The sequence below is a fragment of the Camelus ferus genome, chromosome 18 (assembly GCF_009834535.1).
Source record: "Camelus ferus isolate YT-003-E chromosome 18, BCGSAC_Cfer_1.0, whole genome shotgun sequence".
NCBI classification, from domain to species: domain Eukaryota; kingdom Metazoa; phylum Chordata; class Mammalia; order Artiodactyla; family Camelidae; genus Camelus; species Camelus ferus.
In genome coordinates, this window is record NC_045713.1 from 2,090,019 (window position 1) to 2,113,064 (window position 23,046).

A 23,046-nucleotide genomic window follows, 5' to 3' on the forward strand; every position below is an offset into this window, starting at 1 on the left:
CTACTGCCTGTCTGGTCTCTTTCAGAATTATCTCTGAAAAATGAAGGGCTATAGTTTCTCTGGACCAGCTTTTCCTGGCTGCACTAACAATTTCACTATACTGATGGCCAGGACACTGGGTCAACAGACTGCTGATACATTCCACGGGAAAACAGCAGACACCATCCACCATAAGGGCATTGATTTCTTGGATTACACATGGGTCTGGTGTGTACGTGCTGATCAGTATCTCATTTTACATTCATATCCCCAGAGAGGGAAAACAAGGGTCATATTGCACTGGCTTTTGTTTTTCTCCTGTAAGCAATTAATGTTGGAATGCAACAAAAGGGTATAATTAGCAGTGTCATCAATTGGAAAAATAATTATTATTCCAATCTCAAATCATTCAACTTTAACTTATTAAGCACCTTCTTCTATGTGCCGGGCAACAGACTACCAACACTGTGGTAAAGAAAATGGCTATGGTACTTTGCTGCAGAAGGGACAGAAAGGAGGATACAGAAAAGAAAAATCTATAATTATAAATCATGCTAAGTGTTAGGAAATTAAAAAGGTGGGTGCAAAGGAGAAAGGACAAAAGGCAGAGACCCTGGTGAACAGTTATGGTCAGGAAAAGTGTCTCTGAGATCTAGACATTTCAGTTCAGGCAAAGGACCAGAAGGAGCCCATCACGCAAAGAGCAGTGGGACGAGCACCATGGACAGAACAGTACGTGTAAGGTACCTGAGGTGGGAGAGAACCAGACATGTTGGAGGAAATGAAGGAACTTCAAAGGGGCAGGACCCAGTGAGCAAGAGAGGGTAAACCGAGGGGAAGCTGGAGAAACAGAGCTGGATAGCTGAGCCCTAGAGCTCATAGGATCCTGAATTTCAATTTACAGACACTGAGCAGCTACTGAGAGGTTTCAAATCTGGGAATAATATGAAGCAAATGTGTATTTTTTAAAGCTCATACTGGTTGGGGCATACAGAATGGATTTTATGGGCTCAAAAATGGGAATGGGAAACATGAAAGGTATCTCAGTTTTTCAAGGCAGGGATAGCCTTGGAATGGGTTTCAAGGGTTTTACTTCCCTGCATGCTACACAAGCCTGGGCCCCTTGTTGTGTCACAGAGTAATGTCCTCATGGAGCTTGACTTTAGGTCGGGAGAGGGACGTGTATAGTGCCAACTCTAAAACAAGGCACAAAATGAAAGGGGGAAAAGTGAATTATAAATAGAGTAACCGTACAGCCTGCTTTTCCAGGAAGTCCCAATTTATGCTTATTGTTCCAAGGTAATTATTAATAGTGCCACCTTTCATTCTCAGAAATGTTCCATACTACGTGATAAACTCAGGGGTCACTCTGGTTACAAAGAAAGAATCATAAAGGTTCTGAAGAAAATGTAATTAGTTCTGAGGAAGAAGACCATAAAAGCTTCAAGGAAGAAGTAAATTTGAAGTTGTCACAGAAAGACCAACATGACTATTGAAGAAGGCCATTCCAAGTGAAGGGAACAGCATAAGCAAAGGCACAGCAGTGCAGAGAGAACACAGGGCTCGTGCAAACAGCAGCAACTACAGCAGCAGCCTGGTGTTTAGGGGAAGCAAGGAGTGGGAGAAGTGGCTGGAAAGGTATGTTGGAGCAAGCTGAGGACCTAAAAGGTTGTACACTGAGGGAGGCTTGATTTTACTTCACTGGCTATGGAGGGTCACTGCGACTTTTTTTTAACAACAAAGTACAACAGCAATAAGCAGAAACAATGCTGAACCATGGTAAGATGATCAGTATAAATGTTGAGGCAAAAGGACCAGCGTGGTCAAGGGAGCAACGAACCAGGTGCCAAAGACATTCTGTAACTTTGAGCGCAAGTCTAAGTCCTTTTCCACGCAATCCTGTCTGGGTCAAGAAGCAAGGCAAGAGACTTAGGAGAAAAGGAGAGAGTGAGATGAAAGCCAACAAGCTGAAAGTCTAGCCTGAAGGCAAGCTCCAAGATAGAAAAGGAAGGAGAAAGACGGGCTGTCAGGTTAAGAGGAGGCAGAGAAAAGCCTGAGTCAGAATTATTAGGGAAAGGTTTTTTAAACTCCACATCTTTCTCTTTCAATATTCCAGTATGTCAACCTGTCTCCTCGCTCCACCTGGAGAATCAAGGGGGTAGCTGGCATAGACTCCTTACATGATCTCACACACAGAGCTACACAATCGAAACCCCTCGATGCCTCTCCCTAATCTTCCCCACTGCCATGTTCATTTGAGAAACAGAGATTTAGGGTTTTAATACAAAGAGGTAGGAGGCTGGTGACGATAAACGATGCAAGCAGGTTGCTTACATTTCAGGAGGTACTATCCAGCCGTCTGGCAATGCAAGCAGGCCCATTACCCAGCTTTATATTTCACCCTGGAGGCAAGGGCTTTTCCCATCATCCTCATTATTTCTTAGTGAAATGTTATGATAGTAATTTTTTCAATCAGAAGTCATTATTAATAGCCTTATTCATACAGTGTGCTCATTTAATTGGCAACTGTTGAGATTATTTTGCACTCATCTCTTGGGGAACAGCATTTCTGGTCTCATAGCAATGCACTGAAAACAAATGCTACCTACTGTTGACACACCTCAGGCAATTGTTAAATCTAAGTGTAGGTTTCGCTACTTAAACAAAACTTCTTTTGAGGGCTTTTGTTCTATTTGGTTTTAGAAGGAAAATATTTCCTTTTGAATTTGTGGAACCTAAACCAGAAATTCAAGTATAACATTTCATTATATTGAAGCTTTCCAAGTAATGAAGAAAATAGTTAATAGTCTTTACGCTCAGTTCATACATAGGCAACATTTTCAGATTACATCCACATCTACTCCCCCAATACTGCCACTGAATACCACCAATTTTTATAATATGGAGGATTCATAAAACTTAAACCTTAGTAACTCAATACCACTGTGGTGTTGAAGAAAAAAAATAAGAGGAACCTGAAAGAAAGAGTAATGAATAAACTCCAGGTACCATGTGTAAAAAACCTGTGTCATTTGACGGAGCTGGTAGGTTTAAGGAGAGAAGAATACAGCATAATTATTCTACCAAGGCTACATTCTAGTAAACTACCCCAAGCAGCCATTTTGAAAATGTTATTTTTGGTAATAGTAATGTCTATAGCATTTGGAAGAATTTTTTTCCAATAATATTTTGTAAAAGAACTCAGTTAGTAAATATACAGAACAAGAATATGGCCCTAGTAGTAATAAAATTATTTGACACAGGATGCAGTTTTAAAACTTTTAAGATTTGTTATAAGTTTTGCACATAGCACGGTAATTATTTCCTTTCTCTTTTTTAAAAATAAAAAATACGATTCAGTTTATCAAAAGTATGATTCTTGCAGCACCTGCACTGGAGTTGCCTAAGGAACTTGGTGCCACCCTCTGATCCCTGACCCCCAACCCCAAGGACTGTGACTCCACAAGTCACAGGTGATGTCTAGAAATCCGCACATTAACAAAAGCCCCAGTGTTGTTCCAACGTAGGTGGTCCAAAAATCACCCTCTGAGAAACATTCTGGATGTTCCTATCCATAAAATGCAGCTAACTGCTTGTCAATCTAATTATATCCAATCTCAGCCACTCAGAACCATCACTAGCAATTAGGACTGTCCAGCTTTGCACTTTGTGATTTCAAGATGTATGACATGAGTGCTTCCTGAGCAATCACAGGTGCACAGTGATCACAGAGTGACCTGCTCTAATAGCATCACCATAGACAGAGGCCCAGGAGAAGTGACAGATTCTGCAGGGCTATGATCAATGAATGCAAGTCAACTTACGTCCGCAGACCCCATGGCAGAGCTCATCAATCAGGCCTCCTGAAAGACACCAGGTGGACCTGGACAGGACTTGCCCACATTTGTGAGCAATTTTGATTTCCGCTCCTGTGTGTTTGTATGTGTGTGTCTGTGTGTGTCTGTGTCTGTGAGCACTGGTACAAGGACACACAAACCTAGGTGTGAAAAGCCTCTGAGCTTCTGCAAGAACTATGTCATATCTGCTTGGTATAAAATTATCATTGCTTACAACAATAGACAAAAAATGCTCCAGAATTCATTTAAAATACCCAAATGAGTTCTTTTAAACATCATTAGGACCCAGCAGTAAGTCAAGTGCATTAAAACAGCTGGGTTCCTGTGACAAAGCAGGTCTAATGGGACTGAGGGTTAAGTACAGCAAAGGGATATGTCATCAAGGTCCCCTCAGCTCCTCAGGGACTCTCTAAAAGTGAATATTGGTCCTACTCAAACAAAGCATATAATTCAGGATGATTTTTGTCTCACAGTAGTCACTGAAATGTTCAAGGGAAAGCTAAAAAGAATGCAATAATGTTGTATCTATCTTCACATTTAATTAAAAAGAGAGCTAACAGCACTTCCAAGAGGGAGGTCATTCCTTTTTCAGCACAAGATTTCCCTGTGCAAAGCTATTTTGAGAATGGGCAATAAAACAATTCGACATATAAACACTTACAAAAGTTACCATTTCAGAAATGCTACTGATGATTTAGCTAACAACTCTGAAGATGAGGTACAAATGACAATCATGCAGCTGGAGGCAGCCGTAAGAGAATCAAGAACATCCTCCACTGTCAAAGTCCAATCAAATCCTCCATCCTCCCCTTCCCTCACTGTGCCTGGAAGCCCCAGTTGCCTTCAACAGAATTGTATCATAGTAAAGGCTTATAGGAAGAAAAGTTGTATGCAAGACCTTGAATATCATACCTCAAAGTTCAAGAGATCAGATCATCATTTTCTCCTGCATACTAACTATATGAACAGCAGAGGAAGAAAGAAGGATGTCCTACAAAAAACTAAAGGCGATGTCTACAAGATGTTAACAGATTTAAAATAAGAACCTTACACGGTTATACATATTTAAAGAGAACCATACAAAGGTGAGCTGTGGGCAGATGGCTTGGTTTCCAGCCCAGTGAGTGCACATTTGGCTCTCTGGGCAGGATGAGACACTAGGCTCTCCCTATGTGCACATACAGAATCTTCAAATGCACCTGTGACTTTTCCTCCTCGGAAAAAGAATTACAAAACTGGGCATTAAGATATGCAACCATTCTCAAGTAACACTTACCACATAGAGTTGCCTGGGCCTGTCTTAAAGCCCACCCACAATTTCATTTTCAATTAGCAGCTCCTCGAAAGGCAGTAATGAAAGCAGTTGCTAAAGAGCATTCAGATGTCACTGAAAGACTGCAAACCCAAACTGTAAATAGCACATTGTGAGTCGCCTGTCACCACCATCAACTCCCACGGGAATCTCGCAACACGTGGCTATCACAACCATCTGCTCAGCTCCCCACCAATACCACTGCAAACCACACAGCCACCCACCCACTCCTACCTCCCACTCCTTAACTGTCATGTACAGACTTGTGTGGACATGGGACTGCTGCAAGCGGAGATCAGAATGCAGAACACATGGAGGCTTATTTCACATTCTGTAGCTAAGACCAGGGCACATGCAGATAACACTGTACCATCAGAAGAGGGGGAAATGTACCATTAACACGGAAATGCAGTTTTAATACAAATAAAGAAAGGGAGTTCTGTCTTCCCTCATTAACTATCAAAAGCGTAGTGGCTAAATCTTGTAGAAAGAGAGACATCTCCCTCATCCTTCAATGACCAATGTGGTAGGAATTTATGGTAGGTAGAGGTGAGAATCATTTCTGTCACTGCCCATTTTACTCCTCCAACAATACATGGGATATTTAAATGGCCCTTAATAAAGTTCCATGGACACATACATATAACAAATTATTACTCTGGGATTTGGTGAACGTCACTGTTTTATGAAACAACTTCTATAGGTCTCAGGATCGCTCATTCTCTTAAATGCAGTTCCTTTTCCAATTCAGCCTATTTTCTCTCTGTAGGTTTTACTTTATGAGGTGGTCGTCAATGTGCTATGTCCTTTTAAAGTCATTTCTTTTACTACATTTTAATTTAAAATTATATATGTCACTTGGGATAAAATTTATACTGGCCACTTCACTCTAAACATCTATCTCACCCCAGTCATGTGATGCTCATGCTCACTCTTAGCAACATTCAGGGCTGATAGAATATATCCCAGACAACACTGTAACGAGTCAAAAGACACAAAACAAAAATTCTAGAACTCACAAAATAAACTATTACTGCTTCTAAATGCCCAAAAGGGAAAAAAACAAACACCAAAAACCTTTATATAATTTGTTGTTATATTAGTCCCAGGTTTCCAACACCAAACAAGTACCTCCAATATAATATACAATTAATTCTGAAAAGAGATAAGCCTGAGTTGGGGGTTCCTCAATAAGCAGATATTAAAAATTGGCATCTTATCCTTATTTCAAGTCCATCGAAAATACAAAGGCAATTATAAGCCGATCTCCCCTGACCAGCTCCCAGTCTTTTCTTACATGTTTTTATCCTTATTTCTGTAGTTAGGGCAAAGTGGAAAAAGCAGGGTGCAACTTAAATACATCAGAAGGAAAAATAAAGAATTTTATTTAAAATTTCAGTTTGTAGCCTTCACATGGTTACACAATTTTCAAAAAGCAAGTGAAATCCCAATTAACATATTAAACTTGAAATTCTGAAGTATGAAGTAAAAATGATTTAACTGCAGCTCACATTTCTTGATACCAGCTCAATATACCTTCAGCCATTTAACCATTATGACAAATACATTTATGAAAGAGTACCTAGCAAAGGTCATGCTTTTCATTACTAAAGTATAATACCTAATTACATTAGTGTTTTAAATGCTCTGATTTCTAGAAACCCGTGGACCCTAGAGTCATGCTGGATAAATACCTGTGTGATTTTAGCCTGGATTTTCACCCAAACCTAATTAGCAGGTCTCCAGCAATGTGACTTGAACTGGATCTGTTTAATCAAAGTTTTCCATTATAAATCTCCTTTGCAAGTTAATTTCTACTAGTAACAAATGTCACTGAGGAGTCCTCTGACAATCTGAGTGAGTCCCACTGAAATAAAGGATCCGCCTCTGGCAGTAAATTCTGTCAAAGGAGAAGAGCATGGGCAAGACATACTGCTTCATCAGGATGGATGGAAGCTCAGCTGGTGGCTTAGTCACCTGGGCCCTTCCTTACCAAAACAACCACTCACTCCAAGTAAGGCAAACATGCAACGCCAATACACAAAGCAGAGGCAGCACCACACAAAGCTTTAAACAATAGCTCTAAATATTCCATGTTCTTGGACTGGAAGAATTAATATTGTTAAAATGGCCATACTACCCTAAGCAATCTACAGATTTAATGCGATCCCTATCAAATTACCCAGGATATTTTTCACAGAACTAGAACAAATAATCCTAAAATTTATATGGAATCACAAAAGACCCAGAATCGCCAAAGCATTACTGAAGAAAAAGAATGAAGCTGGAGGAATAACCCTCCCAGAATTCAGACAATACTACAAAGTTACAGTAATCAAGACAGCATGATATTGGCATAAAAACAGACAAATGGATCAATGAAACAGAACAGAGAGCCCCAAAATAAACCCACAGACTTCTGGTCAACTAATCTTTGACAAAGGAGGCAAGAATATACAATGGAGTAAAGACAGTCTCTTCAGGAAATGGTGTTGGGAAAACTGAACAGCTGCATGCAAATCAATGAAGTTAGAATACTCCTTCACACCATACGCAAAAATAAATTCAAAATGGCTTAAAGACTTAGACATAAAACAAGACACTATAAACCTTTTAGAAGAAAACATAGGAAAACATCACCTGACATAAATCTTAGCAATGTTCTCCTAGGGCAGTCTACCCAGGCAATAGAAATAAAAGCAAAAATAAACAAATGGGACCTAATTAAACTTATAAGCTTTTGTATAACAAAGGAAACCATAAGCAAAACAAAAAGACAACCTACAGAATAGGAGAAAATATTTGCAAAAGATAAGACTGACAAGGGCTTAATATCCAGAATATATAAACAGCTTTTACAACTTAATAATAAAAAACAAATGATCCAATCCAAAAATTAGCAGACCTAAATAAGCAATTCGTCAATGAAAACACACAAATGGCCAATGGGCACATGAAAAAATGCTCAATATCGCTAATTATCAGAGAAATGCAAATCAAAACTACAATGAGATATCACCTCACACCAGTCAGAATGGCCATTAAAAAGTCCACAAATGATAAATGCTGGAGAGGGAGTGGAGAAAAGAGAACCCTCCTACACTGCTGGTGGGAATGTAGTTTGGTGCAGCTGTTACGGAAAACAGTATGGAGATACCTCAAAAAACTGAAAAGACTTACCATATGATCCAACAATCCCACTCCTGGGTATATACCCAGAGGGAACTTTAATTCAAAAAGATACATGCGCGCCAACGTTCACAGCAGCACTATTTAACAACAGCCAAGACATGGAAACAAGACATGTCCATCAACAGATGACTGGATAAAGAAATTGTGGTATGTAATACTATTCAGCCATAAAAAAGATTAAAATATTAGCATTTGCAGAAACATGGATGGACCAAGACAATGTCATTCTAAGTGAAGTAAGCCAGAAAGAGAAAGAAAAATACCATATGGTATCACCTATATGTGGAATCTAAAAAAAAAGACAAATGAACTTATTTACAAAACAGAAACAGACTCTCAGATATAGAAAACAAACTTATGGTTACCAGGGAAGGAAGAGGGTGGGAGGGGATAAACTGGGAGTTCAAAATCTGTAGATACTATTATATATAAAATAGATAAACAACAAGTTCATACTGTATAACACAGGGAACTATATTTAATATCTAGTAGTAACCTGTAATAAGAAAGAATATGAAAACGAATATAAAATGTATGTATATGTATGATTGAAATATTATGCTGCACATTAGAAATTGACACATTATAAAATGACTATACTTCAATAAAAAACAAACAAACAAACAAAAAAACACACAACCAAACAAACAAACAAAAAAACCCCAAAACCAATAGCTCTAATTCCAATGTCTTGGCACTAGGCACAATCTCTTCTCTTCCTAGAATTCAGTATACATCTTTGGTACCTACAGTGTTAGCTACAAATCCTCAACCACATGTGACTCCATCATACTAGATTTTCAGAGAGGAGCAAATTTCCATTCCTTACAAGCAATATATACTCAGATCGACTTGTAAAAAGATTTTTCAACCACATAAGGCATTGCCACAGAAGCCATGCTCACCAGTAAGGTTAGAGTTTAACTGCTGGTCTCCTGAAATATTTCCAGATTCCTTTATTTCCCCCTAAATGGTGTTTGTTCTCCTATGGATAGAAGCAATCTCAACAGGTTGCCTCTTTCTCTGGGAAATTCTGTCCTTAAATAAATGGCTTTTTGTCACCTAAAATTCAGTTAGGAGGGAGACCCTGGGATTTGTTTTGATTATCTATCCTAGTATCCATGTAACCTAAAAATTCTTCCTAGTTCACTTAAACCTATTTCGTACTAAAGAGAGAAAGTGCAGACTAATGGACTAAATGGAGATTTAGAAATATCCACTCAGACCAAATCTGAGAATCCTCTGAACTCCCATCAACTTTTCCTCATCACTTCTCTATTTTTAAAACCCCTTTGCTCTCAGTGTTTTCAACTACAAAGTACTAAATTTTTAAAGTATCCCCTGTGGTCTAGAACTTAGACATACTGAAAGAAAACTAAACTCACAGCCCTTGGAAGAGTTAAGTTTTCCCAAAATGCTTGTGAGGAAGTTATGATTTGGCTAGAACGTTTGGCAGCACATGACTTCATAGCGCTCTTCAGCAGTTACCCAAGTAGAGAATACAGATCCTTATGCAGAGGACCTATCAACCAACCCCTGTTTTGATTTTCCCACTCCTAAGTGAAAGTAGGGGGGAAAAATTTACCATATCCTTATTAGTAAGAGCCAAAACTTTTTTATATAGTATCTGAGTACTCACATCATGGGCAAATAGTCCTGTGTAGGACAAACATAGGCATAGGGGCTCAGAAAGACAGGCACTATTTTGTACAACAGTTAACTTGTTCCTTTCTTCATTTTTTTAAACCCCTTTGGAAATTAAGAAAAGTGTTCAAATTTGCCTCATAAAAAAGTGCAATCACTTTACAAGACAGCAGCCAACTCAGCATCTTCTAAGCCGGTATGTATTCATACTTAAAAATATAACCCAACAAATAAATTCCACCGGGGTGGATAAGTGCTAGTTAAAACACCTTCTTTTAACAGTATGGAAAAACATCATGAGTATTGAGGTTTTATAACCAGACAAGAGAAGGAAAAAGCAGTTTGGTTTTATAACTACACATCTTTCTTATAAAAGTATATAATTGCGCTCTCACAGTAAAAAGATTAGTTGCCTTCAATGAAGTCTCAGGGAAAAAAAAAAAAGCCTATTATTTTCTCTCCATGAAGGAGTAACATCTTCCCACAGTTACAAGAAAGCTGTGCATTAAGCTGCCTGCTTAGGGAGTACCAATTCCTATTAAGATGCAAACTTAATCCACTCTCACCAAGTCAAAACCGAAGACTAAATTCTCACCTCCTACTGCCCTCTTTAATCTGTAGCTCTTCCAATTATAAATCTGTCAACGAGAGGCACTAGACAACAATCCATTAATTAAGAAATTCTCCTCAAGGCCCATTCTCATCCTCTCCCAGCTAAGATGGTTAGGATTCAGTTACTTTATCCGGTAAGAGGCAAAGACAGGAAAAAAAAATAACTGTGATGTGTACATTCATCTGGTGTGATAGGGAAGCAATCTCAGATATTCTTAGCACAAGCTGGGGAACATCTACTGTGACCATGAAACACACTTGTGTGTCATCCTTTATCAAGAATCACACAACAGATGTCCTGTCTGGGCTGACACACTAGGAATGTATCTCACTCTTCTCCTTTAATGTCTTCTCAGAGCTAATCAGTTACCAACTGCAAAACTAAATTACCTTCAGACCTACTATGGTCTTCCTTTACAGACCTTGGCAACACTATGTATCTCTGTGTTATTCAAAAACTTAAAGAACCATGGAACTAAGAGACTTAGTCCAAACTTCTCATTTTACTGACAGGCAGTTAACAGTGATTTGTTAGGGTTTCATAATAGCACATGTTATGCTTGGAGTATTACAAATCAAAAGTAATATGACTTTATCTCAATTATCAACTTCTGTTTTCCTTCCTACTAAAAAAATAACACTTGAATGGGATAGGACATTTTGGGATCAACTTTGAAGATAAGAAAACACCACTTGTTTTTAAAACTCTTACAAAGGCCAAAGATACAATTCATTCTTTCCTTCTCTATGATTCATAAAAAGCAAGTCAAACTAACTTGTTTTTCAAATATTTTCCCTAAAACAAGGATAGTTTTGATTTCAAATAACATTAGTATCAGAAGGTTAATCATTAAGACCAAAAAGCTACTTAAATTTGAGATATACAAGTTCTGGCTTTCTCTTATGATCATAAACTCTGACCAGGAGACAAGGTAGAAAGAAGGATTCTGAGGACAGACAACAGAAAAGTCAGATCAGGTCTGGGAGTAAGAGAGTCAAGGATGAGGAACAACAGCTTCCTGTAGTCTCAGAATTAAATTGATTTCTTGCCTGAAATGGTAAGAAGCCTTCCTCCCACCCTGTTGGGAACGGAGGACCTCGAGGAGAGGCAGTGGTCATATTGCAACCTCTCTCCACTGGGAATAATCACTTTCCCCACATATCTCACATGAAAAGGTAGGAGTTGGGAGTCCAAAATATACCACAGCAACATTATCTTGTATAAAACCTAGCCCTTCCTCCCTCACCCCACTCTGTCCAAAAAAAAAGTTTTCATTTTGTTTTTTTTTTTTTTAAATCTTCATCCAAATGTTGTTACCTGCAACTTTCCAAGCTCTTTCTCTGCTCTCCATACTTGGTAGTTAATCCTGTTTTCCGCTTTTATAGGCCATTTCTATGACCACAATCACTTCCTCTGACCAAACCAACTCACGTAGTTTCTAAAAATACCTGTAGACTCCCTGCATCCCATGACCTGGAGTCCTTATCTCAAACAAGGGAAGCAGAATACACAAGGAAAACAGAGCAAGGCTGAGAAATCTGGGTCTAAACCCTGGCTCTATCCCTCACTGCTAAGTAGCCTCAGACAAGTCACTTTATTTCTTTAAGCCCCAGTTTTCCCATCTGTAAAGTAAGCATAATATCATATACTAACCAGGGTAGTTGGAAAAATTGTAGATTATAACTACACAAACTCCCTTACTGAATGACTGTAATGTATTATGCATTAGATAAATATTAATAATCAATATTATAACTCCAGTCTGACATTTTCATTTCGGGACACAGGAAAACGCTGTGCATGTCAGATCTGGGGACACTTCCCTGAGGTCCTCCTGAAATCCATCACTCTAGATATTTCTCAGATGTTTACCCATCAGGTTCAACTCTGACACCAAACTGCCCACTAAATCTTATTGAGGCTTTTGGTCCTTCCAATCTTTTATCTAAAAGTCATCATCAAATATATGCTCTTGATGCTTTTATAAGAATGATTTTCAAACTGGGTTTGACCATTCTCAAATAAGAAATTTCTAAGACTACAAACTTCTATGCCCCACCTAATAGCAACTCTGATTCATAACGTCTGAGGGTGGAGCCAGGAATATGTGCTTAATAAGGCCCATGATATGATTCTAATGATCTGTGAGGTTTTGGTACCACTGTTTTGTGTGATCCCAGATCTTCTCCCGCTTCAGAGAAACATCTGCAAACTAGAAATTACCTGTTAAGCTTCTAATTGGCAGCACCTGCTCTGTGAACCACACTCCCTTCCTCTGCTTCCTTCAAGTGATAGTCAATTCCACCCAGTGGTCCCGCCAAAAACAAACAAAACACACCCAGGACACAGGTAACTCAGCAGGTGCTAAAGCCTCCGGATTTTTGCAGAAAAATTGCTATAAACAGTTTCATGTCTCATTATTAATCTGTCTCATGTGGGGATTTCCAGAGGCAGAAAGACTCCCCAAATGCCACGAGCTGTATCTTCCTGTGGATCACTGAAACCTAATTATTAAACAGCCCAGTAAGCCCACTACCAGACTTCCATTCACTCAGCAGATCACAAAGACAGTCCTGAATTATGGGCTATGGAGGACAACTAAAGAACCAAAGGACAAGCTCATTTCTTCAGCTCTGCTCTCCCACGTGCCACAGTATTTGAGCTTCCCTGGAAAACATAAATCTTATGCATACTGCTTGTATGCAGACAACCATTTTTAGCACCTCAGAACCTTGAGATACACAGTGTATGTGATCAAATCTGCCCTCTCCCTTTGTTCTAGTCCAGAGGATCTCTCCCTATAAGACAGCCTACCTTGACTATCACCAAGACTTCTATCAGTCTGCCCTCAACGCAAGTAGCACCAGCAATGGGCTTTGTTACAGAGCACATGTGACTGAAAAGGTACCACGCTAAAGTTTCAAACCATAATAAAAACACCGAACTTGCTCTGGTGCATTCGTTTAGAAGCAAACACACAGAGCAGAGCAGCCCTCCAGCACCCCAGAAGGGCATCTTCTCCTCCTGTGAGGAAGAACCACAGAGGCAAGCAGGCACCTGAGGAAGGAAGGAATTCAGCAGTCACAGGATGGAACAAACCCTAAGCTTCCTCACCTGTCTGAGTCCCTTCAGCATCTTCTTTCTCTTCCCAAGGTGCTGGCAGAGATTGCGGTCATTTTCCCGGTCTGAGCTGTAGTGGTGTGGGTGGCTGAGTCTGCTCTTCTTGGAGTGAAAGGACAAGCCATTGGTAAGTGCTTCTCGTTTCTTCTTGGTCAGAGGGGTCTGGCGTTTCTCCACGCGTTCCTGAGGCTTAAGTGCTACATCTTTCTGTAGAAAAGAAGAGAGGGAAAGGGAAGTGGTGGTTACATAGGTATCTAGCGTCACACCCAAAATATAGGCTAGATGGAGTTACGAGGAGGGAGGGGGTAAAGGCAGGAAAGTGGAGTATGAGACTACCTAAAACTAAGAAACATGGCTCTCAATTTTTCTGAATCCTCAATGCCAAAAATATATCCTTTCTATTCTTGTTGGGAAGAAAGCTCAACAAAGTGCAAAGTATCTGTCCATTAAAATGATTTCACTGCTGCCTGGGATAGTAGCTTTCTATCTGATTCTGCACTGGGTCTAGCACACACTATTCCCCAAAGAGGCTTAATACACTCACTTCCCAAGATGGTACATCAATTACGTTTCAGAAAAGGAGTACTAAGTGCATGCACAATTTAAAGCAGTACAAGCCTGACTATGCCAGGGCCAGGTGGATGTGAGCCAGCAAGAAAGAAACTGTCAATTCATATGATTAAAATGTTTCCTTAATGCATTATATTTTTACCACAAGTTCCTCTGAGCATCCTTAATTCCCATCTTCTTTGAAAAATATAACAACCATATTATCACCAAAATCAACAGCAAGTTTTCATTTATTCCTGTGTGTGGCTGGGGGAGGGAGGAGGGTAGGAGAAGGATAACGGATGCTGTGTAATAAGGAGCACCACCTGTAGAAACTGCAGGCAAGCATTTCAGGTCGTGTGACATAGGTGAGGTCTGTGCCTGCAGGCAGGTTAGGACATACTGAGATATCAAAAGACCTGGGTTCGAGCCCTGACACAGTCATTATTCACTATGAAACTTGAAATGAGTCACTGCAACTTTGAGCACATGTGCAAAATGGGCTCAGATATGACCTGATATGCTATGTATGAATGTCCTTTGAACCTTGAGAAATGTACACATTAAGCACTAAGATTAAAATGATTTGGCACTCAATCATTTGCTAATAAGTGGAAATGTTCCTCTTTACAGTGAAATTGCTCCTTCCTGGAGCCTCATCCACACACAGCTTCTGAGGTCCTAAATGTACATTTATCAGTAAAATATAAAACAAAAACAAACATTTCCCTTCATCGATTTCTCATTCTCAAAACACCACTCTCGCTTTTCTCCCCCTTATAGCTAGTATTCTTGGGGCAGTTACCTATTTTACCTCTTCCCAATATCAGCATTTCCCACATGATGCACATGATGCTCCTTGATGTCTTTTCCCAAATCAACCAAGGCCATTAGGTGGGGATCTAGGACTTTATATCTGCTTTGCCTTGGCCTCAAAAGCTCACCCTTCCACACCTCTCTCTTTTCTAGTTCAAGAACTCTTCACAGCTGCCAGTTCAGGGAGACCATTCTGTGATGCAAAGCACTGTTCTCAGGGCTCCACTTATTCAACAAATATTTTTTGTGCACCCAGTATATGCCAAGTGCAAACTTAGCACTGTCCCATAGTTGCTGGGGAAACAATCATGTGGGGGAAAAAATCCCCACCTCATGGAACTTAGAATTTAGGGGACAAATACTAATCAAATGACACAATATATATATTTGCAAACTGAACAGCTCCAAAGGAAAGGTAAACAGTGCTAGGGTGCTAAAACTGGGGGAAATGGTCTACTCCAGGGGAGGGGCTTGTGGCTAAGGAGATGACTGCCATTTGACTTAGATCTGAAAGTCTGGTCAGTGAGAACAGCTTGTACAAAGGCCCTGAGGCAGCTGGTAGCATGATTCTTTGAAAGAATGAGGTCAGGTACTAAGTATCAGTAACCCCAGTACTTCAGGTATAGAGTCAGGCAACTAATGGATGGTCAAAAATATGCTTGCTAAATAAATAAGACAACTAGTTAAAGTCTCCAAATCTATAAAGCACAATAGTGATTTAATACTATCCCAAGCTGCCTCTAACATAGAGTGAATGAAGCAAGCTAGAAAAGTTGAAAGAAGCAGGAAACTAAGGAACCTAAATAAGCAAGGACTGCTGGCACACAAGAAGGATCACAGAAAACAGCAAGAAGGGGAAAGGCCTTATCTTTGCGGCAATAAGATAGCAAGGATAACAATCTTGTAAGGCTAGTGAGTGGCTTCTGATCTCACTTCTAGCTGCTACCACTGCAGATGATTTACCCTTGGCCATTGCAGAGGCAGCTCGCCCAAGGCAATGAGGACGTGGTGAGCAAGTGTTTAAGGGACAAGCTGAGATCGAAGCAAATACACATGAGCACTGATTCCACGGTCTCAGAATCTCGCACGCTATGCTTAACACATGGTAACTGTTCAATAAATGCCTGTTATGTTTATTCCTTTGTCCAGTGTCCACTACCACAGTCAGCTATATCAGACATCTGCTTTGAATCTGGCCTCACATGTAACCAGTTTAGTCAGCTATCATTAAAAACAAAACACTCAGGTATAATAGCAACACTAGCTGAAGCAGCCAGGTGAGTCCCATTGTAGGCTGCTTCTATATAATATGATTAAATTGCACCACTTCTAAGGGTAATATAGAAACTCTCCATGGGGTGGGAAAAAAAAAATGCCTTTCTTGGTCACACAATCCACCTACTGCCCTAGCATCATATGCATGTAGAGTACAGGATTAATAAACAAATGATATTTAATAATGTATCAGCTGTGCTTTTAAAAAAATTACACCATTCTCTTTAGAGACAAAATCTTTTTTCATACTGGTTGCTCCAAAGTATATTGAAAATTATGTGCAATTCCATACAAATGTGAATTAATATTTATGAGAGTGTCATATAATTTTTTCCAAATCCATTTTATTTTCATGTAGCATATTAATCAAGGCATTCTCACTGCACAGCAGAATAGCTACACAGAGCAAATGGACCCCATGCCGTGACATTAGCTTGTAAGAGAACTGCCGAAGCCTTAGCAGCAGCAGTACAATCATCTCAGCTCCAATTAATACTGAGATTTTCAACTCTGGAGGATGTGGGGGTGGGGGAAGAGAGAGGATCAAAGTGTGCACAGAATCGGTAGCTTAAGAAGTAAAGAAGAAATGGAGTCTTTTAAAAGTTTTTATTACATAAGCGGTTTTCAAAGATTAGAGAGTATCTTTATTCTTTCAAAGATACAGTTTTGTTTATAAATTACTGTTGTAGACCCTTTGAAACAATTCCTGAAAAAGCCAGGCTGCTGTTTGCTGATTCCCTCTATAAACTTGTACTGTTTGTATGAAGTACAAATAATCACTTAACTTCTCAACAACAGTCTGGGGGTGAAACGACAAAAACTGCTCACTATAAGCAAAGAGAATCAAAGACAAATACACTGATTATAAACTACTCACCTTATAACATTCTGAAGACTTGCCACATGATTACATATTATGTAATGTATTATGTACATATATCCATCCACCAACCCACTACCAACAAACTATTAGCAACTAAGTTAAGAATTTCCTTAAAGAAACTTGGGTGGCCTATAAAGTCTTGCTTCAATATAAGAAGGAAAATTGTCTGGTTTATAAAATAACTTTCTAGGATGGATGAATCGTGATTTTCAAAGGCCTGTGGAGTCATTAGTCTATCATGGTGTAGGCTAATGGTTCCCAAAGCAAATTAATGACTATCAGAATTATCTGCAGTGGTTTTTGAAAATAAGATGACTGCGCACATACTCAGCAAGGGAACTATTCAGTAAACTAGCAAGGGAGGAGGGCAGAAGGATAAAGAAGAGATCTGGAAAAAATGCTTTAAGGCATTCATTTGACAATCACAGAAGAAGCAAGAAAGCAAGCAAGAAAGCCAGCCAGCCAGCGACAGAAGGCTAGCTGTGAGGTAAAAAGATTTAGACATATTTGCTGGCAATAGAGGGGGTAAGTGTACAAGTTATGCACAACAGATGGGAACAGGTTTTCTGAATAGTTGAAATTATGTGATTTTTAGGTCACTGGTGATGGAGGGCAGGGTCACAGCAGCACATACACTGAGAGAGAGGCTCAGAGACCGACTAACCAAGACAATTTCCTTCAACACCCAGTCTTTCTTCAAAATAGGTGATCCTGCTCTTGACTTTCCCTTCTCCCAAATTACAATCTTCCACCAAAGGCTTCCTCTGCCACTCTTGAATTTCAAAATGAGATGGTTCGGTGTTTCACAAACTAGGGGAGAGCAACAAATTGCAGATGAAACACTGTGTAGGCTGCAGGGCTCCATTTGCTGATTACAGATGAAGGCAGAGACAATAGAAAATGAGGGCACAATTTGCCTGCCTTGCATGAAATAGGTTTTGGAAAAAGCCTCTATCTGATTTTTCCAACCAAACTAATCTGAGGGCAGCCCATCACTTACAAAGCATCTGTGGTATGTGTGTCTGCATGTGTCCAAGTGTACATATATACGTGAAGGAGGGGTGCAATTTAAGCAGAACCTCTTCTGTTGGTTATTTGATCTTAGGGAGTTGTAAAGACAATAATAAAGAAGCCAGGAGGAAAAAAAAGTGCTTTCCCTGTCACCATCAAACAACAGTAATGGCTGTGTCCTGTCATTTAAGTATACCAAGTCCTTTGTTGGTTTATTATATTGCATTTGTACTTGTTTTTGAAAGGTTTTGCAAACACCGACTCCATCACTTCTCTTAAGTGCAAAAGATGTAAAAAGGTTTACCCTGATAATAAGAAGTAAAAATTAAAGAAACAATATACAGCTCTTTTAAAACTTTACATGGATATGTTCACATTGATCCCCCACTTTGGACTTCTGAACAAATGGACTTAAAAACAGACTTTCAGAACCTAAACTTTTTAGTAAGTACAGGAGACTCTATAGGAATTTACAAACAAAATTATCACTATGGCGTTCAAAACTTTTAAAAACAAAAATCAAAATATCTACTATGTGCCAGACACTTCACCACCTGTTAGAAATATCTAAGGAAGGATCCCAGAACTCACACTGCTTAATGAGGGTTAACAGGCAAATCAGTGAGGTACCACACTACAGTGGGTTAGGGAAGAAGCAAGTAACGTGCTCCCTACCGCGGTATTTCACATTGCACTGAAATTGCAACCCTGTGATGGCATAAAAATAGAAAAATAGATCAGTGCAACAGAACAGAGTCCAGAAATAGACCCACATATATATGGACAACTGGTTTTCAGCAAAAGTGTAGAAACAATTTTGTGGAGAAAAAAATCATTTTTTAACAAATGCTGATGGAACAAGTAGATATCCATATGTAAAAAAATACGTAATTTTGTTCAGATTGCAATCTAGGAAGATTAACTCAATATATATTATAAACCTAAATGTAAAACCTAAAACTAAAAAACTTGAAGAAAACTTTTGTAACCTGGGTTAGGCAAGGATTTTTCAGATATGATACCATAAGCACAACCCAAAAAAGAACACCCTGATAAATTATAATTCATCAAAAATGAAAACTTCTGCTAATCAAAAAACACTGTTAAGAAAATGAAGAGACAAGCCACAAAATGGAAAAAAAAATACTTGCAATATATATCTGATAAAGGTTTTCTATCTAGAATAGATTATTCTCAAAACAACATAAAAAGAAAACAATTCATTTTTTAAATGGGTAAAAGATTTAAACAGACATTTAACTAAAGAAGATTTAAGGCTGGCAAATAAACACATGGAAAGATGCTTAACATCAGTAATCATTAGGGAAATGCAAATTAAAACCACTACATACATATTAGAATGGCTAAAATGAAAAAGAATGGCATACTGTACAGGTAAGGATGTAGAGGGACTTTCATACGCTACTGGTAGGAATGTTAAATGGTAGTACAGCCACTTTGGAAAACAAGTTCAGCTGTTTCTTGAAAAGTTCAAAGTATACTTATCACATGCTCCAACCATTCTACTCCTAGGCATTTCCCGAAGGAAATAAAAACACATATCACACATAAATGTTCAAATCAACTATGTTATAGCCTAAAACTGGAAACAACTTAAATGTATATCAACAGATGGATTAACTATGAGATAACGATTCAATGAAATATTACTCAGCAATAAAAAGGAATAACCTATTTATATATGTTACAACACAAGTTAAGTTCTCAAAATAGTTATGCTAAGTAAAGGAAATCAAACAAAAGGAAATCAAACAAAAAAAGAATACATTCCATACGATTCCACTTACATAAAATTCTAAGAAATGTAAAATAATCAGTAGCGACAGAAAACAGCTTAGTGGTTCCCTGGGAAGGACAGAAAGAGGAGATCATACAGGGAAGTGAGGAAACTTTTGGGGTGATGGGCATTTTCATTGTCCTGATTATGGCGATGGTTTCACGGGTGTGTACACACATCAAAACTTTTCAAATTTTACACTTTTAACTCATGGAATTTACTGGTCTGTCAATTATACCTCAATAGAGCTGTTTTTAAAAATGGCAACCCTTGCCATCATGCACTACTGGCATCCTACCAAGTACTTGATTACACTGAGTTCCATCAAAAAGAACTCAGATTCTTTGTTTCAGATTCCTGAAACAAAAGGATAATCACACTCTGGAAGGACTGGCTTTAGCCCCCAAAAAATGTGGCCAAGAAAAGTTCCACTGGAGACAACTTGGCTGTAGACATGAATGTCTCAGACTGAGGAGCTGTGTCCTGTCTTCATATCACTGTCAGCGACAAGGTGGAGTTCACATGATGCTTTTTTTTCTTCACGTCTGACAGTCAATTCTCAGCTCTTCAGAGGCTAACCTTTTGTAGAGCTTTTCCTAGCTTTCTTTCAAGCACCTTCGTTACTCTGGCCACATTCTCTCACAGGAACACATTAACCAAAGCAAAGAAAGAAAACATAAATAAATTGTTACTGTTCCTAAATGCTTAAAAAAAAGAGGCAGCTTATTAAAATACTATATTTAATGCATAATGATACAAATGACATAAGGGAATCCAAATGGGAGAGAGAAAAAAAAAAAGAGAAAGAGTAAGCACAAACTCAGTACATAAAAAACACCTGTCAAAGGTGCAGTGCCATTGTCAGAGGTGAAGAGCTCCCGCCCCTGCCAAAAAAAAAAAAAAAAAAAGAAACTCAAAACCTGCTGTTGAGAAGCTTTCCTAAATTCAGTTATGGGATGAGATCACAACTATCAGCTTAAGTGAGATTTTTGCACACTCTGTGAATTGAAAACATCCCAGCAGTCTCCCATTCCCATAGATAATTGAGAGTTGGCTGCTGTTAGACCTTAACACGCTCAAAGTGGTTGAGTCCCTGGCAACCAGATGCTATTGCTTAAAACAGTTTAGGCTCTTAGCCCTGAAGGATTCCTAAAATTGGATTACAGTCCCTCCAGATAATCTGAGAAATACAGCATGACGAAAAGGAAACCTTGGAAAAAAAAAATTAACTCCTCCATAACAGCAGCATTCTGAAAGCTGAGCACAGCATGACTGAGGCAGAAAATCTCATCAGCGAGGGCTTAAGGGCAATAATGTACACAAAGGGCGAGTCTAAAAAGGGGAAGGGAACCCACACAACAGAGAAGAGCATAATGGAAGCCACAAGAGAAAGTGAGCACCACGCAGTTCTCAGGCCTTTTGGAGGACTGGAGTTTGGTGTGATGCCTCAAGAGAGCAGGCAGGGCACACAAATTCCTATTGCTTTCTCATGCACTCAAATCTAATCCACTGAGGTCACACACTCATTTGAGAGGATATACAATTTGAATGATACCCGTTTTAATAAGCCTTTACTCATTTTTGACTAGGCATTCCATGCAAAAGATGAAGAAAGGGTTAATTACTGTACTTATTACACTGTAGAAAAATTAATTAGTAACTGGGCCTTCCCTGTAATACTCAGGTTTAGCTCCGCAGGGAGAGCAGCTGTAACTTTATCATCCTTGAATTCCTAGCAGAGAACACAGAACCAGGCACTCAGCTGTTTCTGAACAAGTGAATTAAAGGAGAACAATGGTGTAATGCTCCTCTTACTCTAGGGGTTGTTCCCCATCTCTATGAATTGTACCTGTTCATCCCTCCACCTTTCTCACATTTCCACCCAAGAACTTTCTAATTTACTATCCCCCACCACATCCTTAGTAAAGCTGTTACTATCCCATGTACTAAAGAGGGAGTGAACAGATCCCCAAGAGGTAACAAAAGTTACCTTATTAAATCCAAGAGAAAACAGAACAATAAAGGGGACTGATTGGGGAAATGGCAGGTCATGACATCATCTTTGTGGCTTGATTTCAAGGCCAAATTAGCATTTATTGGGTCTCAATACATCTCTATTCACAGAAAAAAAAAAACAAGAATGGTTGATATTATTAACCAGATATTCGAGACAAGGACCCTGACTGGCCAATGAGAAACCTCTTCATACCCAGATATCTGATCCAGATTAGTAGTACGGCACAGACTTTGATTTTCTTCCCCTTAATATGTTCTCAATTTCTTCTCTTCCACAGGTACCCACATAATACCACAACTTCATTTTAAATGACCAATGTCTGGCCCTAAGTAAATCTTTTACTTACTTAACTAAGGAAAGCTGCAGTGCCTCCTTTCATTTCACTTTTCTAGCACAGTGAAATGAAATGAACCATAGGAGAAATAGAAGGTGAAATAAGGATTGGGATTCTAAGCCACGGAAGAGTTCTCCACTCTTCCCTGCCATGCTGTACCAGTTCTGATCCTCACTCCTTTCTTTAATCTTCCCCAGAAGACAGATAGAAAAGAAAAATCCTGATGTGATTTCAGAATCTTACATAGTGGGACAAAAGGGAAGACCACTAGTATGTCCTTCTAGCTCTGGCTCTGAAGATGTCAAACCTACATTAATAGGCAGCAGAGAAAACCTTAATATTTGACTTTAGCCAGGGCTGGCTGTGCTTTCATAGAAGCGGAGGTGGTGGCGGGGTATGAGTAACCACTTCTAGGAGAGGCTCATTTAGGAGAACAAAATCACACACATGCACGCGTGCAAATCTGCACACACAAAAGGCACATTCTGTCCACTCAGCAGACAGGAAACAATTTTTTGAAAGGCAATTCAATCTTTAGGACTATTCAGTAACAGGAAAAGTAACTTCTGGCAAAATTCACATTATGTCTCTGAACATAAATAGTTTTATACAGCATAGTGGGAAGGATATATGGATGAGAGACAAT

At 39.1% G+C, this 23,046-nt stretch overlaps 1 protein-coding gene across 1 annotated transcript in view; it reads right to left on the reverse strand.

The window, feature by feature from the left end:
- The window catches only part of AUTS2 (activator of transcription and developmental regulator AUTS2), a 1,021,658-nt gene that overhangs the window by 748,347 nt on the left and 250,265 nt on the right, over positions 1-23,046 (reverse strand). Inside the window, 1 exon segment of the mRNA XM_032459496.1 lies at positions 13,712-13,924. Coding sequence (XP_032315387.1) covers positions 13,712-13,924 — 213 coding nt within the window.